At 32.3% G+C, this 24,354-nt stretch overlaps 2 protein-coding genes across 5 annotated transcripts in view; one reads left to right on the forward strand and one right to left on the reverse strand.

Moving 5' to 3' along the window:
• Positions 1-138: 138 nt before the first annotated feature.
• On the forward strand, positions 139-14,264 carry LOC106079954 (peroxisomal membrane protein PEX16-like). Of its 2 annotated transcripts, XR_008780080.1 has the most exons (11): positions 139-293; positions 2,062-2,174; positions 3,576-3,709; positions 3,859-3,982; positions 6,893-6,992; positions 8,349-8,492; positions 8,614-8,686; positions 8,898-9,017; positions 9,565-9,629; positions 9,976-12,206; positions 12,342-14,264. XR_008780080.1 is itself a non-coding variant. In XM_013241227.2 (10 exons), the coding sequence occupies exons 1-10, from the start codon at positions 179-181 to the stop codon at positions 10,035-10,037; spliced, it is 1,050 nt and encodes a 349-aa protein (XP_013096681.2). In that variant the 5' UTR covers positions 139-178; the 3' UTR covers positions 10,038-14,264. The 2 variants fall into 2 exon arrangements, 1 of the variants encoding a protein (XP_013096681.2); XM_013241227.2 differs by having other exon boundaries at positions 9,976-14,264.
• A 5,212-nt stretch (positions 14,265-19,476) lies between these two features.
• The window catches only part of LOC106079953 (WASH complex subunit 2-like), an 85,826-nt gene continuing 80,948 nt past the window's right edge, over positions 19,477-24,354 (reverse strand). For all 3 annotated transcript variants that reach the window (XM_056043454.1, XM_056043453.1, XM_056043455.1), the window contains 2 exons: positions 23,216-23,462; positions 19,477-22,861 (listed from right to left, as the gene is read on the reverse strand). In XM_056043454.1, the coding sequence (XP_055899429.1) occupies positions 22,506-22,861; positions 23,216-23,462 (603 nt within the window). In that variant the 3' untranslated portion in view covers positions 19,477-22,505. The remainder of the gene's footprint in view (positions 22,862-23,215; positions 23,463-24,354) is intronic.

Below are 24,354 nucleotides of genomic sequence, written 5' to 3' on the forward strand. Positions count from 1 at the left end.
ATCATTTGTTAACGGAGATAAATTTCTATACAACACAAAAGGGGAGACAATATACATGGATACAAACTTACCTATGTAAATCATTTCTCTATGATTGACCTTTGTTCGGGTCAGTGCACCAAGTTGTTTTTGCCCAATCGTTTTCTCAGAAATGTAGGGTTGTGTACCTTTACAGAAAATGGCTGAACTGCTGCAAAATTTGTACCAAGAATATAAAAATGCTATTAGTAATAACTATACTGCAATTGCTCAGTTTGAATCAGCTTTCAGACTAGTATCATATGCTATAGCAGGTAACTTAGTGATGATTAACAATCATTTAGTTAGATTTAGATCTAGGCCTAGATAAAATCATAAATAAAGGTCTAGAATCTAGATCTAGATTTCTAGAATCTATAATAATAAGTTACTATAACTATTAATAGAGAATAGAGTTATACTAGTTATAGAACAGACTAGACTAGACTATCTATAGATTTAGAAATTTAGAAATAATTTAGATCTAGTAATTATAGCATGTTACTGTATGTATCATTGTATGTAGATTAGGACAGGTACTTTGACATCCCTACTGAGCTACTCTACTGACCTATAAACTGCTAGACTAGCTGCTATATTCTCGTGGATAATAATAATAATATGAAGTATAAATGATTTATGCATTGTTTAACAGCTTATCAGGCTTATCTTTGATCAACCTAGTGGAGAGAATGCTAACAAGGTGTTATTTTACATTATAACAGATTATATAAATATATTTATAAATATTATAAAGCTGAGGAAGTTTCTACCAAACGGCATTCTAGAAAAAGGATCAAAGAGTCAATTTTCAAACAATTGGATTAGCTGTGAATGATGAAACATTCAAATTAAAAATCATATAATGGGGTAGCTGTGTTCCAAATTTCAAGCTTTTATCTATTATGGTTATAAAGTTATGATGAGATAAAGACGAAAATTCATTTTTTCGATCACAGCTTTTTGAACATTTTCTATAGTCCATTTTTCTACACATAAAACGACATAACTTTGCTCCTATATAACCGGTAACATAGAAAGATAAATGTGGTATCATTGTAACCCTCTCAGCAAGCTCTACATATCTAAATAGCTTCTGTTCAATATATTTATTTCTAATCTATGTCTAGACTCTGACTGATCGGAGACTCAGTCAGTCTACTCAGCTCAGAGTCAGAGTACTCTGAAGTCTGAAGACAGTGAGTGAAGAGTGAAGTAGTAGTACTGAGTAGTAACAGCTTAGTAACTACTAGTAGTTCTGACTCAGTCCTAGTCCTAGTCTTAAGACTTAACTTCTTAAGTCTAGTTAAACTGTTAGTTAGTAGAACCTGGTTATTAAGTTAAAATTACAACTGATAATAATTTTTATAAGACTCAAGACTACAAGAGCAAGACTTGTGTTCACTACAACTGTAGAACTAGACTAGAAGAGTAAAGACGACTCAAGATGAAGCTCTCTAGAGTCTAGTCACTCTAGTGACCTAGTCAGTCTCTACTAGAGTCTCTAGATTCTAGATCTATAATAATAATCTTCTATTCTAATTCTAGTAAATAAATTAAAGTAGAGATATAGATTATATAAGTACAGACTAGTATGTATGCTATCTATAGCAGGTAACTTAGTAATGATCAATCATCTTTAGTTAGATTTAGGCCTACATCTAGATTCTAGATCTAGATATAAATTACAAGATCTAGATTAATACTTGTACTGTGTTTTGAGGCCACTGTGAGCTTGTCTTTTTCATGCCTCTCTATGGAGAATGCAATTTCAAAGAACATGTTCATAGTCAGCATTCTCTGGTAACACTCCACAAGGACTAATGTCACAGGTCCCTCTTTTCATCTGCCATAACACCAGTTTTCACTTATTCAATCCCAAGATCCCTCAGTTTAGAGGCCTAGCATTTTATCACGATCTACCATACCTCCTATATATTAGTTTAATCTAATTGTTCACAAAATCGCCCAACCTGCCCCTGACTCCCTTTCTCCTGCTTATGTAAAGAATTAAACTACTTTATTTTAACATTTGATTTCTAGGTAGATTTGAAGATTCAACTATACTGTCTGAGCTGTTATACTCTGCATCCAATCTCTTGGTCTTATTCAATGATGCTATTATCAAGAAAGCTTCTGGCATTCTACCTAAAGTTGTAAGTAATTTTATCTAACTTTTCTTTTTATGTTAAATGTTTTTTATTTAAGTTCTGTGATCACAATTTTTTTTTAAAGTAAGTTTATAGAGGAAAATCTTTTTACTACCACCAGTAGGGAAAATTGCAAAAAGTAAAAGTTACTATTGCGAATATAATTTCACCATCACTTTGTATCATCTTCTGAAAGAAATTTTTTTCTTAATTTTAACTATTTGTTATTATTGTTGTTCCTGTCAGTAGGCTTATCATGCTAGACACTAAGTTGTTTTGTCCTGGCTCTATAAATCTTTTTTTTTTTCTATTATGAATAATTTCATATCAAGTTTAATTTACTTACTTATTATTGGGATCATCATCTTTTCTTTGCATTCCTCATGGAACATAGGGCCTCAGTAAAAACACTCCACTCTCCACTGTCTCTTGCTAGTTTTTAAATGGCTTCCCAGCTCTTTCCTGACCTCTCGGCTTCATCTAATATACTGCATCGCTAGTTCTTTTTGGTCTTTCTCTACAACTTGTGCCGTCGGCTTCCACTCTAAGGCCTGTCTAGCTCTGCTGTTGGTATCTTTTCTAAAAGTGTGACCAGTTTCTTTGTAAGATCCCGATGATTGCGATACTAATCAACATATTTTGTCCTCAGTCCTCCGCGTAGACATAAGACAGCTTACTTACTTTTCTTCTTCTCTACATCTGAAGGATCTCATTTGGGTATCACTGCTAGTACTGTTCTACATGTTCGTCTATCTTGCTACTCTCTCATTGAATCTCCATCCAATTAGGCTATTCATTTTTTTAAAATATATATATGTAAGTAGGTTACACAATCTTGAAAGTTAATTGGTTATTTATGATTTTAATTTCTTATGTCTGTCTTGGGTAAAGTGTGCACGCGTTATTACTCCCCCATTCTCTGATCAAGTTGAAACTTTGGAGGATTATTCATTGGCATAGGCATGACATGAATTAATAAAAAAAAGTAACCAATTAGTCAGTGTATTACTGGTAATTAGATATTTTGTTTGATACCTACAAGGGAAACTAATTATTCAGTATTCACAGGTATGGCTAAATTAGTAGGGTTTTATCCCCTTAGATAATTGTTAACGCTATTTCTCCTTTGTACATTCTCCCATCAAGTTGATACTTTATACAATTATTTATTTCACCTAACAAAGCATGAATCAATCAAGAAATCAATAAAAAAAAATCACCCAATTAGTCAATTAATTTTTGGTAATTAATTATTTTGTTTGATATCAATTAAGGGAAATATCTTGTACATTATTGATATAGTTTTAAGTGCGAAGTTCTTCCCCTTTAGATAAGCTTTGTTGTTGTTTTTTTAAAAAAAGGATTTTTTTTATATTTTGCTTGTTAATTGTATATTTTTGTTTCCAGTCCACTTCCCAAGAGCGCCTGCAGAGCCTTGTTACAATATTAGAGTATGTTGGTGTTTTTATTGAAATTACTGCTCAGAGATTATACGGGGATGTTGGCAAGTGGTTTGCTATAACAGTGTTACAGATTGCCAAGTAAGTAGAGAGTCAACGAGCTCAATTCATACTTTTATCTTCACATTTTTACATTTCAAAAAGTTGAACAGGGTTAAGTCTCTTTGTTTTCTTTCAGAGTTGTCATATATATTTGATTTTAATGTATGCAAAATGTTCATTACCAACAGGTGTGTTTGTCGATTACTTTTGTTTGCTAAACACAATGTTGGAATACAAGCTGTGCCGCCTATATCTCCTATCGACAGAGAAGCTGTTTTAAAGCAGGCTGTAGCACATAAACAGAAATTACAGGTACGTTGCTTGTGGTGCTGTAGTTGAGACATCTTCGTGACATTGACCTCTTAACTCTTTGGCTCCGGAATTAATTCGGAATTATTTGCCACTTTTGGACGGAATTAATTTTTCCGCCATTTCAGAGTGCGCTACTTTGCTTCGATATAACTTGTATAACTTTTTTATTTATTATTGGAAAATAATAAACCTGATATAGAATTAAAGAGAAATGGATGCTCTTTCCATTTCTTGTGTTTTCTAGTTTGCAAATTATGTTGTTTTTGTAATTTTGGGTTTTGAATATAAAAATTAAAAATGAAAAACTCACCAACTGACATTGAAAATATCCATCCAAGTGCATGTTTAAAGAAATTTATTGTTCAAATTGAATCCAAATAGCTTTTTTTCTCATTTTTATCCATTTGTTTACAGAACACCATAGAAGAAACAGCAATAGATGCAAAAAATAATAAACTGGAACTAATAATCCAATGTCACTACTTTAACAAAAAAGCCCATAAAAAAAGCAACACTCTTGGAACAAAACACTTTTACCCTAAAACTAGTCCAACTGTACAGCATATATATATATTTATAGTATTTTCTTCTAAAGTTTTTCATGTACTTAGTATATAAATATTCCTTCTAGTTGTGATATTCATGGAAGCAGTCAATATGAATGCGTGGGTTCGACTCCCATCCAGCGCAAACATAAACCGTTTTCCCTGACCCAAAGTGTTTACATACTCTGTCTTTCTTTATAGTTATAGGTCTCCATTCTCTGAAAATGGATCTTATTCTAGCAGGGGTGTTCCATTTAATCCTATGGTGAGCATAGCTATTTATTTTGCTAACAAGACTATCAACAATGTGATTGTCAATGAAAAAAACATTCCATCTCAATAGATGCAGTGCTGACTAAGTCTAGGTTGACAACCCAATTTCTTGGTGGAATAAATCTGAAAATGTTCTGTTTCAGTGCCTAGATGATAGATCTAGAGATCTACATCTATCTGATTAGATTTAGATCTAGATAATGTAGAGACAGCTAAACTAGTTCTAGATCTACATTGAACATTAGCTGGGGGTGGAGCTGCTTCATCAGCTGATAAACTTCATCATTACTAGACCTAGGCCTAGGTCTAGACTACTCTAGACCTATAAATTAATTTACTAGATCTAGATCTATATAATTAGATTTATCAATATCACCATCAGATAAAACAAAACCACTGTCATCTGAATTCTTATACTTCTTTATCAAAGAAATATTTAGATCTACAAAGTTTATATGGCCTTGGTTGAAGCTCCATCTTAAAAAAACACGCACACAGAAAAAATAAATGTCATCTCTTTACAAACTTCGTACAAAATAAAAACACGTTAAATGAAGGAAATTCCGGATGTTTAGCAAAGGGAAACTATTCTAGATAAACAATTAAGCAATAAAAAACAAGAATTGGAGAAATGGAAACGAAAAAAATAAATTTGAAATAGCCGATGCCCCCAGCGTTGGTCCGACTTTTTACCCCTTTTTTAAAATCAACGCCCTGTGCGTTGTTGCGGAGCCAAAGAGTTAAAACTGTGTTTTGTATCATCAGAGCTTTTTTTAGCAAACCACTCTAGTCCAATTATTTAACTTGTTTTACTCAGTTTCTTTTGACACCTAGAAGTTTTAATTGTGTGGGGGGAAAAAACTTATGTTCATATCCTCAAATCTTGAGTTTTTTCTGAAAAAACTTAATGTGCTGCTTTAAAACCTTTTTACTCTTCTGACATATTTAGCTAATAATTGGTAGATTTAATTATATCCCACATTGTTCAATCCTCATTGGCATTGATCAGTAACATACTTTAGAAAGTCTGGAAAAAGTCTATTTAGTGCTAATTTAGATCATACAGACGGTTTTAATTCCTTACACAGTAATTTTTTTTTTTTTTTTTTTTTTATCTGATATTTAACATCAGAGCTGCCAAATCTTTTTCAGCCAGGAGAATCATATTCATTTCCAATGCAAGTGTCACTGGACACATCCCTGCTGAAAAAAAAAGCCCTATGGAACCAATCCCTCTGGGACATCAATATTCACTGTATTCAGAAGTTTCACAAGCCTTGATATGACCCAATGGTTGTCATTTTAGTTTACACTGCTTTACATTGACATAAATAAATATCTTTTTATCATGTAATAAAAAAAGATTCAACTCTTAAGTACATATATTTTGCATTTCAACCATTTTATTCTATTCAATAGGTCTTAAATAGCATTTTACTTTGCTATCATGTTGAGAAAATAATGATGTTATAATCTGAATGTTTCTAGGAATAATAGAAAATTGTAAACATTTTTACAAAGTTTATCAACTCTCTCTGTCTGGTAAAAAGTTTTTACTTCACCCATTTTCAGATCAAGTAGAAATTTTGCACATGTATGAATTTAAAAAATTAACGAATTAGTGAATTAAGTACTGGTAATTAATTATTTTGTTTGGTATCGAAAAAAGGAAATGAATCAAACTTGACAGATGTGGTGGTATAAGTTGAATTAGTCCCCTTGAGGAGGCTTAAGCCCCGAGTTTGAATTCATGTTGTACAATTTTTAAAACAAAATGCATTTAATAGGTGATCCCTGCAACATTCAACCAGATACCCCCTTCATTTTCCCCACCCTTTCCCAACTGGTCCAGACATGTGATAGGATGATTGCACATCGAGAAAGCTAAAAGCACGAAATTTGCACTAAAAAAAAACAATTGGTTAAAAATATTTCTAATTGGACTGATCCAAACTAATTGATACAATTACACTTAATCTAAGCTTGTTATTGTTGGTTTTTTTTTAAAGTATTTTATATGTATTTTCTTTTTAGCTATAAATTGTTGTAGTTTATTATTATTTTTTTGTCGTTCTTCACATCCTATTGCCAGACAGTAGATAAATTACCATCAGAGCAGACGACCTGTGTTGTTCCAGAAGTCACATTCCAGTTAAAAAGATCAGGCAAAGTCATGAGATCATTATCAACGAGTAAGTCATTCATTTACTGTGATAGTTTTTTTTTAGTTGAATTTTATAATTTAATGTTAGATGTGATAAAATATGCTTCTGAATGAAAATGTGAACAACACAGCTAGATCATTAAGACTACACCATCGAATGGTGCCACTTTTAGGACTTATATATTTTATGCTTATTTCATCCAAATCCAAGAGCTTGATCTATAGGCATTGATGTTAATCCTATCTCACGTCTGCCTTAGGTCCTGTTTTAGGGCATAAATCATCAATCAGCTTCCGTCAGGCATCTCGTTTCTAAGAGAGTCTCTCCAACTTTTCCCACGTCTTACCTATCTTCTTCCTAATCTTCCTTTTGCCTTAGGTGAGGGCTTTTCTTGTAATGTTGGATGCATGCTTGTGAAGGGTGTGGACTATTCATCACCAGCATTTTTTAAGGATACTTCTTCAGTATTTTTCTGCTTAGTTCCTTGCCATAGTTTCTATTTGTGATTTTGTCCAGCCAGTGAAGCATAAAGATCTTCCTGAGGCAGGTATTGATGAGTTTCTGGATTTTTTTTCATGTGAGGGCTGTGGTTCTTGGGGTCTCTGTATGTGTCGTAAAGTAGTATTGGCTTTACAATATTGTTGAAGAGCCTGATCTTGGTGGTGGTGCTTATTTCTCTGGATTCCCCCCCCCCCCCTCCCCAGTGTTCTTCAGTTGATGGATTCTGTTGAGCTTCAGCTATATTGATTGGTCAATGAAGTCAGTCCTGTGGAGTTGGTCACAATGTTTCTCTTTGAATGAGTGTCTGAGAAAAAAAGTGAAACATAAGTGTGTTGATGTGCTCAAAATAAATGACACATAAAGTATATCTTTTAGATGCACTCTGAGGGCTCCCTTTGTATCTGTTGTATGCAAACTAGGCTACAATTTTCCAACTAAGAACAGGACACACACCACTATTAAATTACCATCTGAACAAAATAAACTCCACACAACTCCCCGTTTGCAGACACTGCGCCCACCCTTATGAAACCGTTAACCATATCCTCTTTGAATGCCCCTTCCTAATCCACCTTAGGCAGACCCTAGTTCCACTACCGCCCAACATAACCAACACACTGTACGGCAGTGCTGAACAACTGAAGAAAACAGCACACTATTTTTCCTTGGCACTGTCTGCAAAAGAGCTCACAGCTCAGCAGCAATAAAGCTGGCTAGAAGAAGAAGAATATGCACACTAGGGAATCCCCTTTTTATAAGAGAATAAGAAATTTGGTAACTATAATCATTTAACAAAAAAAAATCAATTCCCTAAATGCTGAAACATTTATTACTTAGAGTTTTCATTTTATTTTATTACCTTTCACTTTTTTTTGTGTACAGCACCACCAATGAAACTTCGTGATTGGAAACTTCCATCCCAGAAGCCAGTGCTCAAAAGTATCTCTGGGGATGGCAAGCCCAGCAAGCTGTCTCGAGCTCAGATGTGGGGTGAAGGTCTTTACATCGTGAAGCCACTCATTCACTGTATCCTTCAGTTCACTTCATCCTATTTAGATCTGCGGTTAAAAATATTGTTCATGTTATTTGTTGCCACTAGCGTCAGTGTATTCTGCCAGCGTTATTTTCCTTGACCATAGTCTCTCAGTAGCAAGTTTGTATTGCTGTGGTTCATCTTCCTATAAGCCCTGGCTGTTATCATCAGGTCTTGATGTTACTAGGTAAGGGCGGAAAACTCTTTCATCAATAAAACATTAGTCTCCCCTTCTTTTAACTGCTTTCAAACATAAACTAACAGAACTGTCTTTAAAAAACAATAGTGCTAATGTGACCCATATATAGTTATTTATTAGAGTCATAGTTGTATGTGTTAAAACATATACTTACTAGTGATGGAGTTTTTAACAATCTGTTTTGTTCTGATTCCTTTAGTCTGTATTTAATTGGTGACACCAAAGAGTTGAACTATCAGGAGCAGGCAGAATTAAGAAAAAGAGCTCTGATGTTGGCCATGTATTTGTTACGATCACCTTTTTACGATCGATATTCCAAGTAAGTTTTACAGGCACGTTTTTTTGTTATTTCAGTTGTCCCTATGTTTCATGTTTCTAGAAGCTTAGCAAAACAACTTTCTTTTTAGATGCAAATATGTGTCATGAAATACTTGCCACATGTCTATCTTAATGTAAATATATTAATCATTTCATTCATTTAGTAAATTTATCATTAAATACATCAAAAGTAATTAGCAAAAAGTATGTAAGCCCATGTGGTGGATGCCACATCTGCTTATTCATAGGCTTCAGTATCCGCTGAGGGCTAATCCCATCACCATTTCATGTATTAATCGATGCTGTTGCACCTTAGTTGGCTACATCTACAACACTAAACTTGACCCTGTTTAGTTTCAAATGTACTAGAGTCACAGTCAATCTAAGAGTTGTTTGTTAGTTGTTTTTTTTGTGTTGTTGCTGTTTATAAAAATATGCTCATATAAAAATAAAAGAAACTTGATGTCGCCTTTTTTTTTCCCCCTTTAAGTTTGATATTAAAACCTAGTTATAAATAAGATTTTTTTCCTGCTTTTGTTCTTTCCCAGGCAAAAAGTGTTGGGTTTGCTGAGAGGATTGTCAAACACAATACCTGGAGTTTCATTAGTCTTAGGTAACTAATTATTGAACGGCTAGATAATTAATTTGATGTTGCTATTTTCTCATCGTATACTTTTTCAAAACTTAAACCTTAAATTTTCCTCGTTCCATATACTAGGACAAATGTGTACAAATGCTCCTTCTTCCCTAGTGCTATTAGAGAATGGAATGGGTTGTCTGAGATTTAGTAATATCTTTTTTATATTTACCATGTCTTGAGTATAGTTTTGAGCATTTAAAGTTTTATATAGATTAGAATGTGATTATTTTTTTTGTTTACTTTAATATCCTGGCAACGCCTCCCCAATAAAAATGTATAACTTAACATTTTGGTGATCTTGGACATTTGTTTCTTTCAGGTCCACTCATGGATTACTTACCAGTTTGGCAAAAGATTTATTTCTACACCTGGTCGACATAATGTCAGTGACAAATTTTTTATTGGCATTTTAATTTGATGAAAGATTTTATTTTTCTGGACTTTTTATTTTATCATGAAACTTTAATGTTTGATCTGTGGAATGGATTACAAGAATGATTTATACAGCCTAGACTTGCCCAGTGTTTATCATATGTATAAGCAGAGTCCTTTGCGTTTCTGAGCCAGGTATCTATAATGAGTTCAATGTTTACCCTGTGGCTATCTTGTGTCCAAGACTTAACCCATGCATTTTAAAATATCCCCACTAGACAAGATGCATCTAAGACATTCTCAAGGGCCAACCATGTCCAGAAGTTTGTTTAGTCTCAGGTTTCAAGATTTGCCTGATGACCAAAGATGGTATTAATCATAGATTTAGACTATGAGAGAGAAACATTTTTGTGATATACAGTAACAAGTAAATAAGGTGAAAGCGCCATTAGAAATTTTTTTTTTTTTGTTGACATCCTCAAATCAATAATTTAAACCTTTTTTTTTTTTAAACTGTCTATAGATTAGAGCTTTAAATTTGGATTCTGATCATTGTTTAAGAAAAAAAAAAAACTCTTTTTCTTTGTGTGTGTTCTTTGTGATAACAAACATTCATTCACTTTATTACTCTTCTATTCATTTTATCTTTCTTTCTTCAGTTTTAATTTTGAGCTAGGCATAAATACATTTATTTCCAATGTTTAATTTTTAAAGATAGTAACTGCATTCAGTCATATGAGATGGCTGGCTGGTCTTGTGATATGCACACTGTATAATCCACAAGTTTGAACATTGCCAGCCACCATACCCTGCTTTCCAGCTGGAGGTTTACACTAGGATGTAATAATCTTCCATCCAGAAGGAACATCCGAAGCATGTCATAAAAACAATTCTGATGAGGGCAGGGATTCTTTATTTGGAATTTCATCATGTCCCTGTGTCCACCAAGTATCAAAGACAACTGAAATTAGTTTAGGAAAGCAAATGGTGCTGGTCATGTGATGCCATGTTACCCATTTCGTCACAAAAAAAAATAACTCACTGCTAGTTTTCTGAAAGAGCGTAAAGTTTTAAAGAGTTAAACTGTGCTGAGGACTCAAACAAAAGCATTATTACATAGATTTATAAACAATAATCTATTTCATTTATGTAAAATAATGCATCAAGAAATCACAGTAACCACACAATGGTCACAGTTAATAGCTATGTCCTGCATTAGAAAAATTTGTTCTTATTTAATTTTTTTTTTCAGTTTTTTTTTTTTTTTTTACTAATTTGATTTAAGGTGTTGGATTTTTATCATCCTCGATTAGGTTTAAAGTTTGAGCTGATGAATATTAGATTGTGTTTTGAATAGACTAAAATTGCAGTCAGCTGAAGAACGTTACTAAGATATTTTTCTATCTAATCTTGGAGATTTAGGGGATGTGTAGGTTCTCTTGCATTTCAGTGATATGGGCTCACGAAATTCACCAAATTGTTAAAATACTTTTTAATGTTGTTTTTGAATTATGTCGAATTTTTTTTTCTTCAGAATTTTATTTGATTATTAAGAAGTACCTGATAATTTGTTCTTATACGAGAGCATAATCAACCTGATAGTTTCTTTTTTATTTACACAAATTAGTATGAGACTTAAGTTCATATCAGTCACATATAGACATTGACTTAGCTTGAAGGAAACACCGTTAACTTTTTATTTCTGACTTGGACCCCTATGTCATTCATCACAGATAAGGTTGGCTGCCTGATGCAGTGTGAGTGCGGGACTGTCGTCATGACTTGTCAATGGTCCCAGGTTCATACCCTGCCCGCTCCCATCCCCTGTCATCCTGCGGGAGGTTTGGACTAGGAAGTAAATTATCTTCAACTTTGAAGGAAAATCTGAAACATGTCAAACACATTTTAAGCTTCTAGTTTCACTACAACTGTACCATTCAAGATGTCATCCTCTTTGGCTCGTAGATCAAATGAACTTGAATTACTTGGCTTGATCCTTTCGACTCCCAGTTGAGGTTAGGGTCGCAACAGTACCCAGCTTTGGACTTGTGGGCAATTCCCCTCAGTTATCTTCATGTCGATCCTGCCATCTTTCATCAGTAGATTTGTCGGCACACCAGCTTCCTTTGGGCTTTGAATGGTGTGTGTCATGAACTCTTCTTGAGAGGAATCACCAAGGTCAAGGTCTTTTTGGATTTCTGCTGTTGTGGTTTCTTAAGTGCTGTACGATTTCAAATGGTGAGGCTGCTAACCTCATGTCCAACCTTCCTTCTTAACATGGTCTGGGGACTCTTCTTAAGAGGAATCACCAAGGTCAAAGTCTTTTTTGGATATCTGCTGTTGTGGTTTCTTAAGTGCTGTACGATTTCAAATGGTGAGGCTGCTAACATCATGCCCAACCCTCCCTCTTTCCATGGTCTGGGGACAGTCAAGATGCTCCCGCTAAGGTTGCCTCCTGGCGGAGTTAGATCAGTTGACGCATGAGCAATAAAGTATTTTTTTGTCCAGCGTGTCCAACAATGAGAACTCTATTTTTGGATGTAAACACCTACAACTTCTAACAATTATTATTTCATTTGTTTCAATCAGTGACATACCCCGGTGTATTTGATGGCTTAATTATTTTTAGATGATCCAATAGTAAAGAAAAATGTTTAAAGACTTGTGAATTAATAATTATAGTTAATATAATGACATGTTTTTATTATTAAGAATTATTGTAGCAAATGTTTTGTTCAAGCATTTTGTACATTTTTTGTTTACATATTGATTTTGTTTACATTTATCAGTGTTTTTATAACTTTAAGATTCTAAATGGTCCGTGTCCCTGGTTATACATTTTTACTTCACCTTTTCATTCTGCTTTTATTTTGGAAGGTGTTGCAGGGAGTTGTAGCAGACAATCTCTTGCTGGGTGTCTGGTCTAGTGTAAGAGAATTTTAAGTGCTGGTTTCATTCCATCACTTTATTTCTTGACCTTTTACTTGCATTGTATCCCGAAGTATATGTCTTTTAAATAGCCTGGCTTTTTATTTTATTGGATGAGCAGATCAGTTTGTCAAGTCAACCCAACATGTCTATACGTCTTATCTGACCGTCACAAATATTTGGTTAATATTTTGTTGTATCAAATCTTGCTACATTGTTCTATCATATATTGTTGAGATGTAATTAGGTCACACTCTGACAACTTTTTTGTTCCAGACAATTTTTCTAAAATATAGCTCTGCTGCTGTAAGCCTTGGAAGTTGTTTACATTTAGTTCATTTGTGTCACCTGTTTATTTGATTTGATGATCTTGACGATATAAACTTGTGACATATGCAGGTTCGGAGGTGCCGGAACTATGGTTCAAGCACTTTAATAATCATTGAAGTAACAAATTGTTGATATGCTTTTCTGGAGTTTTAATTATTTTTAAACTCAAACTTGAAATAATAAATGTATGTACAAAGACATATAAAGCAGAAACAGGATTCAGTGAAAATGATCAATAAAATTAGTAACTATTTACTTTGAAACTAGCGACTTCTAAGTCTAACTTTCTAGCTCTCTCTCTCTCTCGTGCCAAGCTGCTACTCCTTTTATATCTTTCCTTAGAATAAAGAACCATGACATCTCAATACCCATCCTTGACCCGTTTACATATATTTGACTTTTAATTGTTTTTAATTTAACCTTTGTTAATTATGTTTCCCTGCTGTAGCCTTGAACTAAGTTTTAATCGGCGTCTTTCTGGCATCTAAGCGTGGTAACACGTGACCTGATTTGAGATGGGTACACTGTCCTCATTTTGTGAACAATAAGGTGTCACTTGTCACATGACAATTTGCCAACTTGTTTGACTTAGAAAAATAAAATTATTTCTTCTTGTTCACTAATTATTTTTTTCAATCCAATGTTATAAGATCTATTTTTTTATACCAATAATTAGTATTTTAGAACACAAAGGCTGATATGGAAATAATACTATAGAACACAAAGGCTGATATGGAAATAATTTTATAGAACACAAAGGCTGATATGGAAATAATACTATAGAACACAAAAGGCTGATATGTCTTCCTTAAAGATGTAAACCTTACTTCAATATTGTTTTGAAACACCCATATTTTAACTCTGTAAATAGTGCTATAAACTACCATGTACATTTTCAGCACAACTTTCATTTGTTGATATTCAAATTTTATGGATACAATCTATTGTTGTTATTCAGATTAAACATTTTGACCTGCAGCGGCTTTGTTGGTTGTTTAATTTCAAATGTAATCAATGACTTGTCATAACTGTGTGCACTGGTTAGTGCCAACTGAATTTTTGGACATGATCTATTGTGACAGAGACTTGCGTTTGTGTCATCTACTTGACACTTTCATATCAGAAGAATGTAAAGCGCTACTGAAAATCCCAATTTCAACATCATCTAAAAATAGACGCAATGGCTAATTATGATTTTCTTAAAGTGTTAAAAACTTAGATATTCTTTTGGGGGAAAAAAGGGGGTAGCATTTTGAAAAACAAAATTTTCAATAAAAAAAAACAAATATTAAAAATGATGTACAAGTTTAGTTTAAATAAAGACAATCATAAAAGATGTTCATGTCCACGCCAAGATTGATTGATTGCCTTCATCAATCTTTGAGTGTTTGTAAGCCTTTTTAAGTTCCACAGTTTTCAATAGAATATTTTCTATGCTCCTGGATGTGGTACATTGGATTCATGGATTTCTGTTTCCTGCTTTTGACTAGAAACCAGGTACACAAAAGAAAAAGCTGTTTCACTAACTTCCGTTGTGTCTAAATTTTTTAATAAAACTGGTTAAAATGTTTCTTCTGAATGATCTTTGTAGTAAATTGGACCCTTTAAAATTTGCTTACCTAAAGGTTAAGGTGTAGATGATGCATTTCTAAATATTTTAAATTGTGTCTACAAACATCTGGACTTACCTAACACTTGTGTAAGATTGTTCTTTATTGATTTCTCATCAGCTTTTAATACCTTACAACTTCATTTACTCATCGAAAAAATGAAAGCATTGAAGATTAGTCCATATATAATACTATGGGCTAATGAATTTTTGACCCAGAGACCTCAGAAGGTTAGGGTAAACAATGTAATATCAAATGCATGCATAGTTAACACAGAAGCGCCCCAGGGGGCTGTGACATCGCCATTGTGGTACATTTTGTACACCAATGACCTACTCTCAGAGAGCTCAGACATAAATGAATATTTCAGAGAAATAGAACACATTGAAAAATATTGTAAAGATAATTTTTTATTATTAAATATCAGAAAAACCCAAAGAAATGATAATCGATTTTCGTAGGGAAAAGGAAAATATTGTTTCTGTAGCTGTAGAGACTATTGAAAAAGTGAAAATTGTAAATATCTTGGTACTATCTTAGACAATAAACTCAATTTTACTGCAAATACTGATTATATCAGCAAAAAAGGGCAGCAAAGATTATGATTACTGAGAAAACTGTCCTCATTTAATGTTAGCAAAAAGGCCTCGGCTATGTTTTATCACGCTCATATCTGCAATATTTTAAGTTTCAATATCACTGCCTGGTATGGCAATCTGAGTATTAAAAATAAAGATAAACTCCAGAGAATCCTAAATGCTGCTGGTAAAGTCATTCACAAAAAACAAACCCCATTTGGGCAGACAAACATCCATAAAAAAAGCTAAAAAGATTCTAGAAATAAATCACCCTTTGGGTCTGGATTTCATGATTTTACCATCACAAAAGAGATTCAAGACACCAATAGCAAAAACAAACAGACACAAACACTCTTTTGTTCCCCTGGGAATCAAATCATTAAATAGAAACTATTTCCACATGTAAATTATGAGTGATTCTGGTGTGAATACATTTTATTTTTTAAAGTTATATTGTTTTGTTCTGTGTAATACACAAATTGTAAGACAAATTTCCTTATGGACAATAAAGATTATTATTTCTCAAAGACTATCAAAAATTTATTAAGCAGAGTGGACACAAGAAGGTATTTAAATTTTCCCAATAAACCCTGAACTTTGAGTTGGCATTTAGTGTTATTACCCTCCTTCATAGACTTTTACATGGAAGAACAAAAACTATGCATACTTTTCAAAGTTACAGTAATTCATTCAAATAATTGAATGTAACCATTCTCCTTTGTTAAACAGCGTTGTTTAATTGTTTACAGTAAACTGACATCCAAGTTGCTTCACAATTTAATAGTTTACAATAAACTGACACCCAAGTTGCTTCAAAATTTAATAGTTTACAGTAAACAGACATTCAAATTGCTTCACAATTTAATTGTTTACAATAAACTGACATCCAAGTTGCTTCACAGTTTAATAGTTTACAGTAAACTGACATCCAAGTTGCTTCACAATTTAATAGTTTACAATAAACTGACATTCAAATTGCTTCAAAATTTAATAGTTTACAGTAAACTGACACCCAAGTTGCTTCAAAATTTAATAGTTTACAGTAAACTGACATTCAAATTGCTTCACAATTTAATTGTTTACAATAAACTGACATCCAAGTTGCTTCACAGTTTAATAGTTTACAGTAAACTGACATCCAAGTTGCTTCAAAATTTAATAGTTTACAGTAAACTGACATTCAAATTGCTTCACAATTTAATTGTTTACAGTAAACTGACATCCAAGTTGCTTCAAAATTTAATAGTTTACAGTAAACTGACATTCAAATTGCTTCACAATTTAATTGTTTACAATAAACTGACATCCAAGTTGCTTCAAAATTTAATAGTTTACAGTAAACTGACATTCAAATTGCTTCACAATTTAATTGTTTACAATAAACTGACATCCAAGTTGCTTCACAGTTTAATAGTTTACAGTAAACTGACATCCGAGTTGCTTCAAAATTTAATAGTTTACAGTAAACTGACATTCAAATTGCTTCACAATTTAATTGTTTACAGTAAACTGACATCCAAGTTGCTTCAAAATTTAATAGTTTACAGTAAACTGACATCCAAGTTGCTTCAAAATTTAATAGTTTACAGTAAACTGACATTCAAATTGCTTCACAATTTAATAGTTTACAGTAAACTGACACCCAAGTTGCTTCACAGTTTAATAGTTTACAGTAAAGTGACATCCAATTATTTTTGCACTTGTTAGACTAAGGTCTCAATATATCTGTATGTCTGGCAGTCATGGTGCCACAGCTAGTTTGTACATTATCACTGTCAACTTTAGCATTTCGACATTATTACTCAACCAGTTTGACAACTTTGCTCTTTTTTTGTTTATGTTTATACTCAAGCAAATGTTTTAACCCTAACCCTCCACTGAAAATTAACAAAGGTTTTTAAGATTTTACAAAGTGGTAATCTTTAGAAGTACAATTTCAAAAGTTTAACTTCTATGTTTACTTTATAAATATTATTGAATTATTCTAATTTATATTACCAAAACAAAATACAAAAGTTTGCATAGAAAAAAAAATATATATATATATTATACACTGTCTGCCAATGACATTTGATTTACATTTCACCCACCATGATGTAACATTATAAATGTCATCTAATGTGTAGAGTCATTGGCTTATTTGTTCAACAGAGCAAAGGCTAATTATTAAAGTTTGCCAGCAAATGTAATTTTAAATAGGGAATTTTGTTTAGAAGCCTTACAATTATAAATCTGGTTATGCTTGCCCTGCTTGCGCAGCCACAGGAAATACTGCATTCATCACTAATCTTTGGACTCAAAGACTAGACTAATTATTATTATCTCAGAATATAATTAAACTTCTTACCAAACTCTCAATCATTTCATTCAAATTATTGGAGATTTGCATATATGATGGAAACAAGATATAAATAAATAGATTATTGGTGTATCTGGTGTACAAAATAAAGTGTTGACTAGCTAGGTGTTTTGTAAGGCACTTTGTTAGCACTGCCAACTCAAATGTTCAAGACTCTTCAGTTTTTAACACAAAATCATGTCAATATGGAGGAAGCATTATACGTTCACTCTATGACCTAAAACTTATTTTAAAACAAATGGGCAACTAACTAGCAGCAATAAAGGAGACTTGATACAAAGATCAACCGGCATACGTTGTTAAGTAAAGTTCCCCCTTTCAGACCTTGTGATCTATGGGGCAGATGATGTATAGGTCATCTAGCATGGCCAGCGGTTAACGAGAAGGGTGTCATGTGGCCAGCACAATGAACAACAACCTTTACTTTCCCAAACTGAAGTCAGGTTGCTATCAGGGGCGCCTTAAAAAATCCCAAAATTAAAAATCCTAGTCTTCACCAAGATTTGAACCCAGGATTCCAGGTTCAGAAACCAGGTGCTTAACCACTCAGCCATTGTGCCCCTCTCCCATGCATTGGGATTGTGTTAAAAATAAAACTTACTTTTTTTTTTAAATTTAGTTGACAACAAAGACATTTAGCACTCTTGGCATTGTTTAGTAAAACTTCAGTTTACTATGAAAATATCCAACTCACTTTCAGTTTACTATGAAAATATCCAACTCACAAAAACAAATAGACACAAAAACTCTTTTGTTCCTTCGGCAATTAAATCGTTGACCAATATGTAAATTATTGTCGTAAATTTTGCATGTAATGTTAAAGAGTATGAACATATTTCTTGTGTGCTATTGTAAAAATGTTGCTCTAATTTTGTATTGTTTTTTCTAATTCACAGTTGCAAAAGAAATATCCTCACGAATTATAAAGATTATTATTATTTCCTACTTTGGTAAAGTTATAATCTCCTTTCCAGGACCGTCTTTATGCAAGTGGACCATTCTGACCTATATTTTTTAATGATTTTTATTTGTTTTGTAGCTGATGAAGGCCTCGTGGCCCAAACGTCCTTTGTCTTACTTGGTCTGGCAGGGTTACATATATGTGCATGTTTATTGTATTTTCTATACAGTAGTTCACCCCTGCAGCAGTAAATCTTTGTTTTTTTAGTAATTGATAGGCTCACCAAACAGTGTGGACTAGAGCAAAAAAACTGGATCACACTGCAAGATCAATCAACTTATATAGCCTCATTTTTGCACTCTCGAAGTCATTCTTTTCCAGTTGAAATTACATTCTTTGTTCCCATATTGACCCAGTAAAACTAGTCACTTTAATTTACATTTTGTTTTGACTTTGTACTAGTCTCCCCTGTAAACTGTGGGTCATAGAAACATAATACTTCACACCCACACCTTATATTCAACCACTGGATTCCATAACGAAACGTTTTAAGATCTTTAAACATTTATTTGAGGGTCATCAGACTTACCTTCCGTTTCTTTCTTCATTGCATTTTAAAAATAAAGTGCTTTTATTATTTTTTAACTTCAGATATATTTTAAAAGGATAAATCTATCCTCACAAAATGTGTTATTTATTGTTGAAAAATAACTTGACCAAAAAAAACATAAGGAAAAAAAACTATTCATTTGCTTAATTTTTAATAATTTTTTTTAATACAAATCCAAAATGCATGATTGAAATTCTCATTTTTTAAAATAAAAGCATTTTATACATACTGTGTTACATACAAGCTCTCTCATTATAGTTATAAAAAAACAATGAGATTAGTACATAACTTCTGGTGTATTTATTTCATTTTATTCCATGGTTGATTTGCAACATATGAGAATGAGACAATTATGATATTTTACATATGAATTGGGAACCATCGAGCTTAAAAAAAAAAAAAAAGACATCAGCGTAAATTTCCCATAATGCACTCAAACCAAGTTTCCTTAATTTACAACATATTCTCATGAGACATTGTCAGAATGGGTTCATTTCAAAGCTGCACAAATATACACAGTAATCAGAAAGTTACCCATTATATTCAGTTACTAATACAAAGAGTACAAATACTTAAAAACTAAACATTCCTAAGTAATAGAATGCAGCCTACGAGACATCCTTAGAGAATGAAATCCATTTAAAACACTAAAGAGTAGAATTGGCCTGAACTAAACATAGGCAGAGTCAAGTCCATAATGTTATTGAGAAGAAATCATAGTGCTCTCTTTTATTGAGGTTTACATTCATGGCACTGTATACCTATTGGAGAAACTTAATTTTGGGCAGTAAATACTTAGCAGTGAGTAAAATATTTTTACGCGCCAGATTTGCATTGTACTTGAACTATGAGATTTTTTCTATATATTATTGAAGGTCTTTGTTATAAACTACATTTCTGATTAACTTAAGCTCTACACTAGAAAAAATGAACGAAATATTTGTTTTTTAAAAGAAGAATAAAAGTTGGCAGCAAAAAGAAAAAGTGATAGAATGGGCTAGGTGGCAGTGGTGCACAAAAACCCATCTCATGACCTATATCTTATCAGGAAATAAGTTTGATAGATGCATAACTCTACTTGAGAAATTAATTAAAAGTAATCACTTATAGATCTACACAGCTTTGAATCATAGTTATTCATTAAAATTAAATGTACACTAACCATATTAGAATAATATATGCCTAAGCTATATTAGCAACATCATGAAATGCCTTGGTAAATCACAGAAAATTTGAATCAAAATACAAATAAGCCCAAATTAAAGCTTTAGCTATCATATAAATGAATATGATATTCATGATAGAAGAATTTGTACAAAGAAAGTGAATGTATAACAAAGAAAACAAAAATACAATAATAACAACAACAGCAGCAACAAATGTTCCAATTTTAAATACAGTCTGTTATCAAGATACATTAAGAAATGTATTCAAGTGTATTCTACCTATTTTATAAGCATAATCGTTAATATAATTTGTTCCATGGAAAGGACACATAACTTTATTGAGGTTTTTTTTTTTTTTTTTTTATGTATTTTTTTTTCTACCTGTAATTGTAGAATAAATGCCTACAGAAATGTATAGATATAGATCATGTTTCCAAAAATACATATACATTAAAATAAATGAATCAATCATGTATGTGTGTATTTGTGTACTATGAATATATATGTGTACTTGATGACAACATATGATATGACTAGATATGATAGATGATTTTTATAAAAATCTGAAGAGAAATATGGAAATAAAAAAAACAACAGTTACATAAAAAGACACAGGAAAGATAAATTTGAGAAACGAAACAAAATTTAAATAATAATCCAACATTTGTGTAATGTTAAGGTAAAACACTAGCTATCTTTCACATTTTTTACAAGCATTTTCACAGCTTTAAAGAAATTGGAACAAAACTAAATAATCACATTTAATCAGGGTTTTTTTTAAACAGTTTTAAACATACGGTAACAAAAAAATGTTTTGAGCAAAAAAAAAATTTTTTATGTAAAATTAGGAACATCATTAATAACAAACCTTTTAAGTATCAAAATTGTCAAAAAAGAAAAAAAATAATAATAGAGTACAAATATCTAGAGAAAAAAATATACATCAAATTATGTGGTGTTTTAGTTTAGCAAAGTTTGTTAAATATTTGAAATTAAATACTTCCATAGGAAACATTTTTTTCCTACCAGACTTTTAAAACGCTTAAGTTTTTCATTTTATAAAAAAGATTTTTGACAATAAAATAAAAAGCCAAAAAAAAATATTTGTTCATATGTTGTCATATTTGAACCCCATAAAATAAAACACAACTAAATGTATTTAGTTAAATGTAAGGTCTAAGACTGCCTCAATGTGAACAAGAAAGACAAGGTTGTTGTTTTTTTTCAAATTAATGTTTTTTTTAATCACACATTTCCACATGTAAAACTTGATTGAATAAATACATTTATTTATCTTATGAATTATTGTCTTAACAGCAATCACTCACACACTTAACATTTCATTTCATTCACTTCTACTAACACAAGAGAAGCAGAAGTGAGAACATTTTAAAAAAATAATCAAGAAAAAAAAACATAATGAAATGTAAGCAAAACTAGGAAAGCTATTCAATGTACTGGGTTACACAGGAAACAAAAAAAAAAATAACATTATTTTTAACTTTAGGAAAAGTACATTAAAAAAAACAAAATTAAAGTAACCTTTACCTATATCTATTTAAACACCTTATGTCTGACACCAATTTAACAAATTAGTGTCTCAAAAGTGCACTTGTTCATTCATAAATGTAAAGGCACATTTTTTGTTGTTGTTGTTTTTTTTATTGTGGTAGTAAATTTAACATTTTGGCATAAAAACCAAATATGTAATTTTGTGTTTTTGAATATTCAAACAAGATCTAATAAGACCAAAATGTTATTATTTACACACATAAACCCAGCAGCATGAGTTAGTTTTAATCAATATATCAAAGTATTGTATCCATATTTCAAAGTATTATGTTGGCTACATCCAACATCAACATAACCCATAACTTTCGAAAGGTAATATTTTTTCTCACTCTTGTGTCATAACTTTTTGTTTATGTGATTTTTCAAGGTATAGCTTTACCTTTGTTTTCAAAAACACAAAACAAAACATCACAAAAACAGTTTCTAGCACTGAACATTTTCTGGTGTGGTAGGAATGGGTTTCTTATCTTCCATCTTGCTAGCCAATGTGGCTGTCATTTCCTTGGTGAGAGAGCCCTTGCTACTAGTGGAAGTGGTTCGGTTCTGGGCCCCCGGGCTGTTTCCATTGGTATGTTTGTAATGATTGCCGTTGGCAGCACTACTCAAGTCTTTGCCTGAGGGACTGGCCACTGGAGTTGGCGGTGGTGTCTCCTCTACAACGTTACTTAAATTGGGTGACTTTTTGGGGAGAAGCTTCTCCCTGACAGACATGATACCTTCATCATCAGTTGAGTCATCTATATATTTAATTCTGTCTTTTTCATCTTTGATCAAAGGCTCTGAAACAAAAATATATTATTTATTGGAGGTTATAATTTTAAATTACAATTTTAAAAAATATTTTGTCAATAAGAAGACCTAGCAGTGCAAGCAGGTTTTCATTTAAAATTAATTTTATTTTTTTTATGAGCTCCCCAGAGGACATGATGCTTTGAAGCCTAGAGCCGACTTGTATTTGACAGTGTAATCTTAAATAATGTTAACTCTTTTTAACTATATACCTTAGTATGGCTGCTACTTTTACACCATGATTTCTTATCTTATCTTATCTTATTCAAAAAGAAGAAAATTATGTCTAACGCATTTCATGTGTCAATGTAGTCATGCATGTATGGAAGGAATTGTTTATTTACCTTGTGGGGACTCAGATAAGGTTGAAACTACTGGTGCTTCCAGAGAAGATCTTTTCAATTTCTTTGGAACAGCATAGAGGTCATTGTTGGCTGCAGGGGTCCTGACGATGGGATCCCTTTTGGGCGATGGAGGTTTCACTGTCGAAACTGGTTTGTAAATTCCATTGTTGGTTTTGGTTGTTGTGAAACGATCAGCATTGGTGCTCACTGGGCGAAACTCAATTTCATTATCATCACTTCTTACTTTCTGGAGACAACATCATCATGAAATATTTAATTTAGCTCACAAAAAAATTAAACACTAATTATTGCACAAAAGTAGATGCACATAGATCTAGAATCTAGATCTAAATAGGATCCAAAAAACAACCCTTTTCTATCACCTAGACCTAGTAGCCTAGTTTTAAATTTTAAGGTTGATTTCTATAACGCATTGAAGTGTTATTTCCCTTAATTAATTATAATTGTCTGCCTTAATCCAAAAGGGATATCATCTGGAAAGTAGAGTGATACTTGAATGAAATCCTGTTGCATTCAAATAATGCAAAAAAAAATAAACAAATAGAGTATGTTTTTGTGTTGGTGAAAATGTCATTTTTAACATTACTTTATATCAGGGGTGGGCAACATTTTTGCATCGAGGGCCGCATTAAAAAACGTTTGGGAATGGCGGGCCGCACACACACACAAACACACATAAATATCTTTCTAAGACATATATATATATATATGTCTTAGAAAGATAAGCTTGCTGTGTAGAATGTCTTTTAATTCATATATACACTGTATTACGCCTTGTTTGAAAAGATATAACATGCATTTGCATTTCATATATAAACAATCAATTGCAATAGCAATTACAAAAGACATGAAATTTTGTCTTCCACTCTTCATTAGAAATATTGGTAACAAAGTCACAGTCAATGTCCTTCAAGTAACATAACAATTTCATCCTTGAGAGTTTATATTCTTCTCATTTGCCTTGCGCATGCTAAGCTAGCGGATACATTGGATTATTTATTCATAAATCAGAACTACCCTTGTTTAACTCCTTTTAAATTATGTGAGTCAATTAATGTTTAAATTACATGCACCTTTGTGCAAACTTTCCTGTTTAAAGTTCATGGTTCTCAGTCAAA

Source organism: Biomphalaria glabrata, chromosome 10 (assembly GCF_947242115.1).
Source record: "Biomphalaria glabrata chromosome 10, xgBioGlab47.1, whole genome shotgun sequence".
NCBI classification, from domain to species: domain Eukaryota; kingdom Metazoa; phylum Mollusca; class Gastropoda; family Planorbidae; genus Biomphalaria; species Biomphalaria glabrata.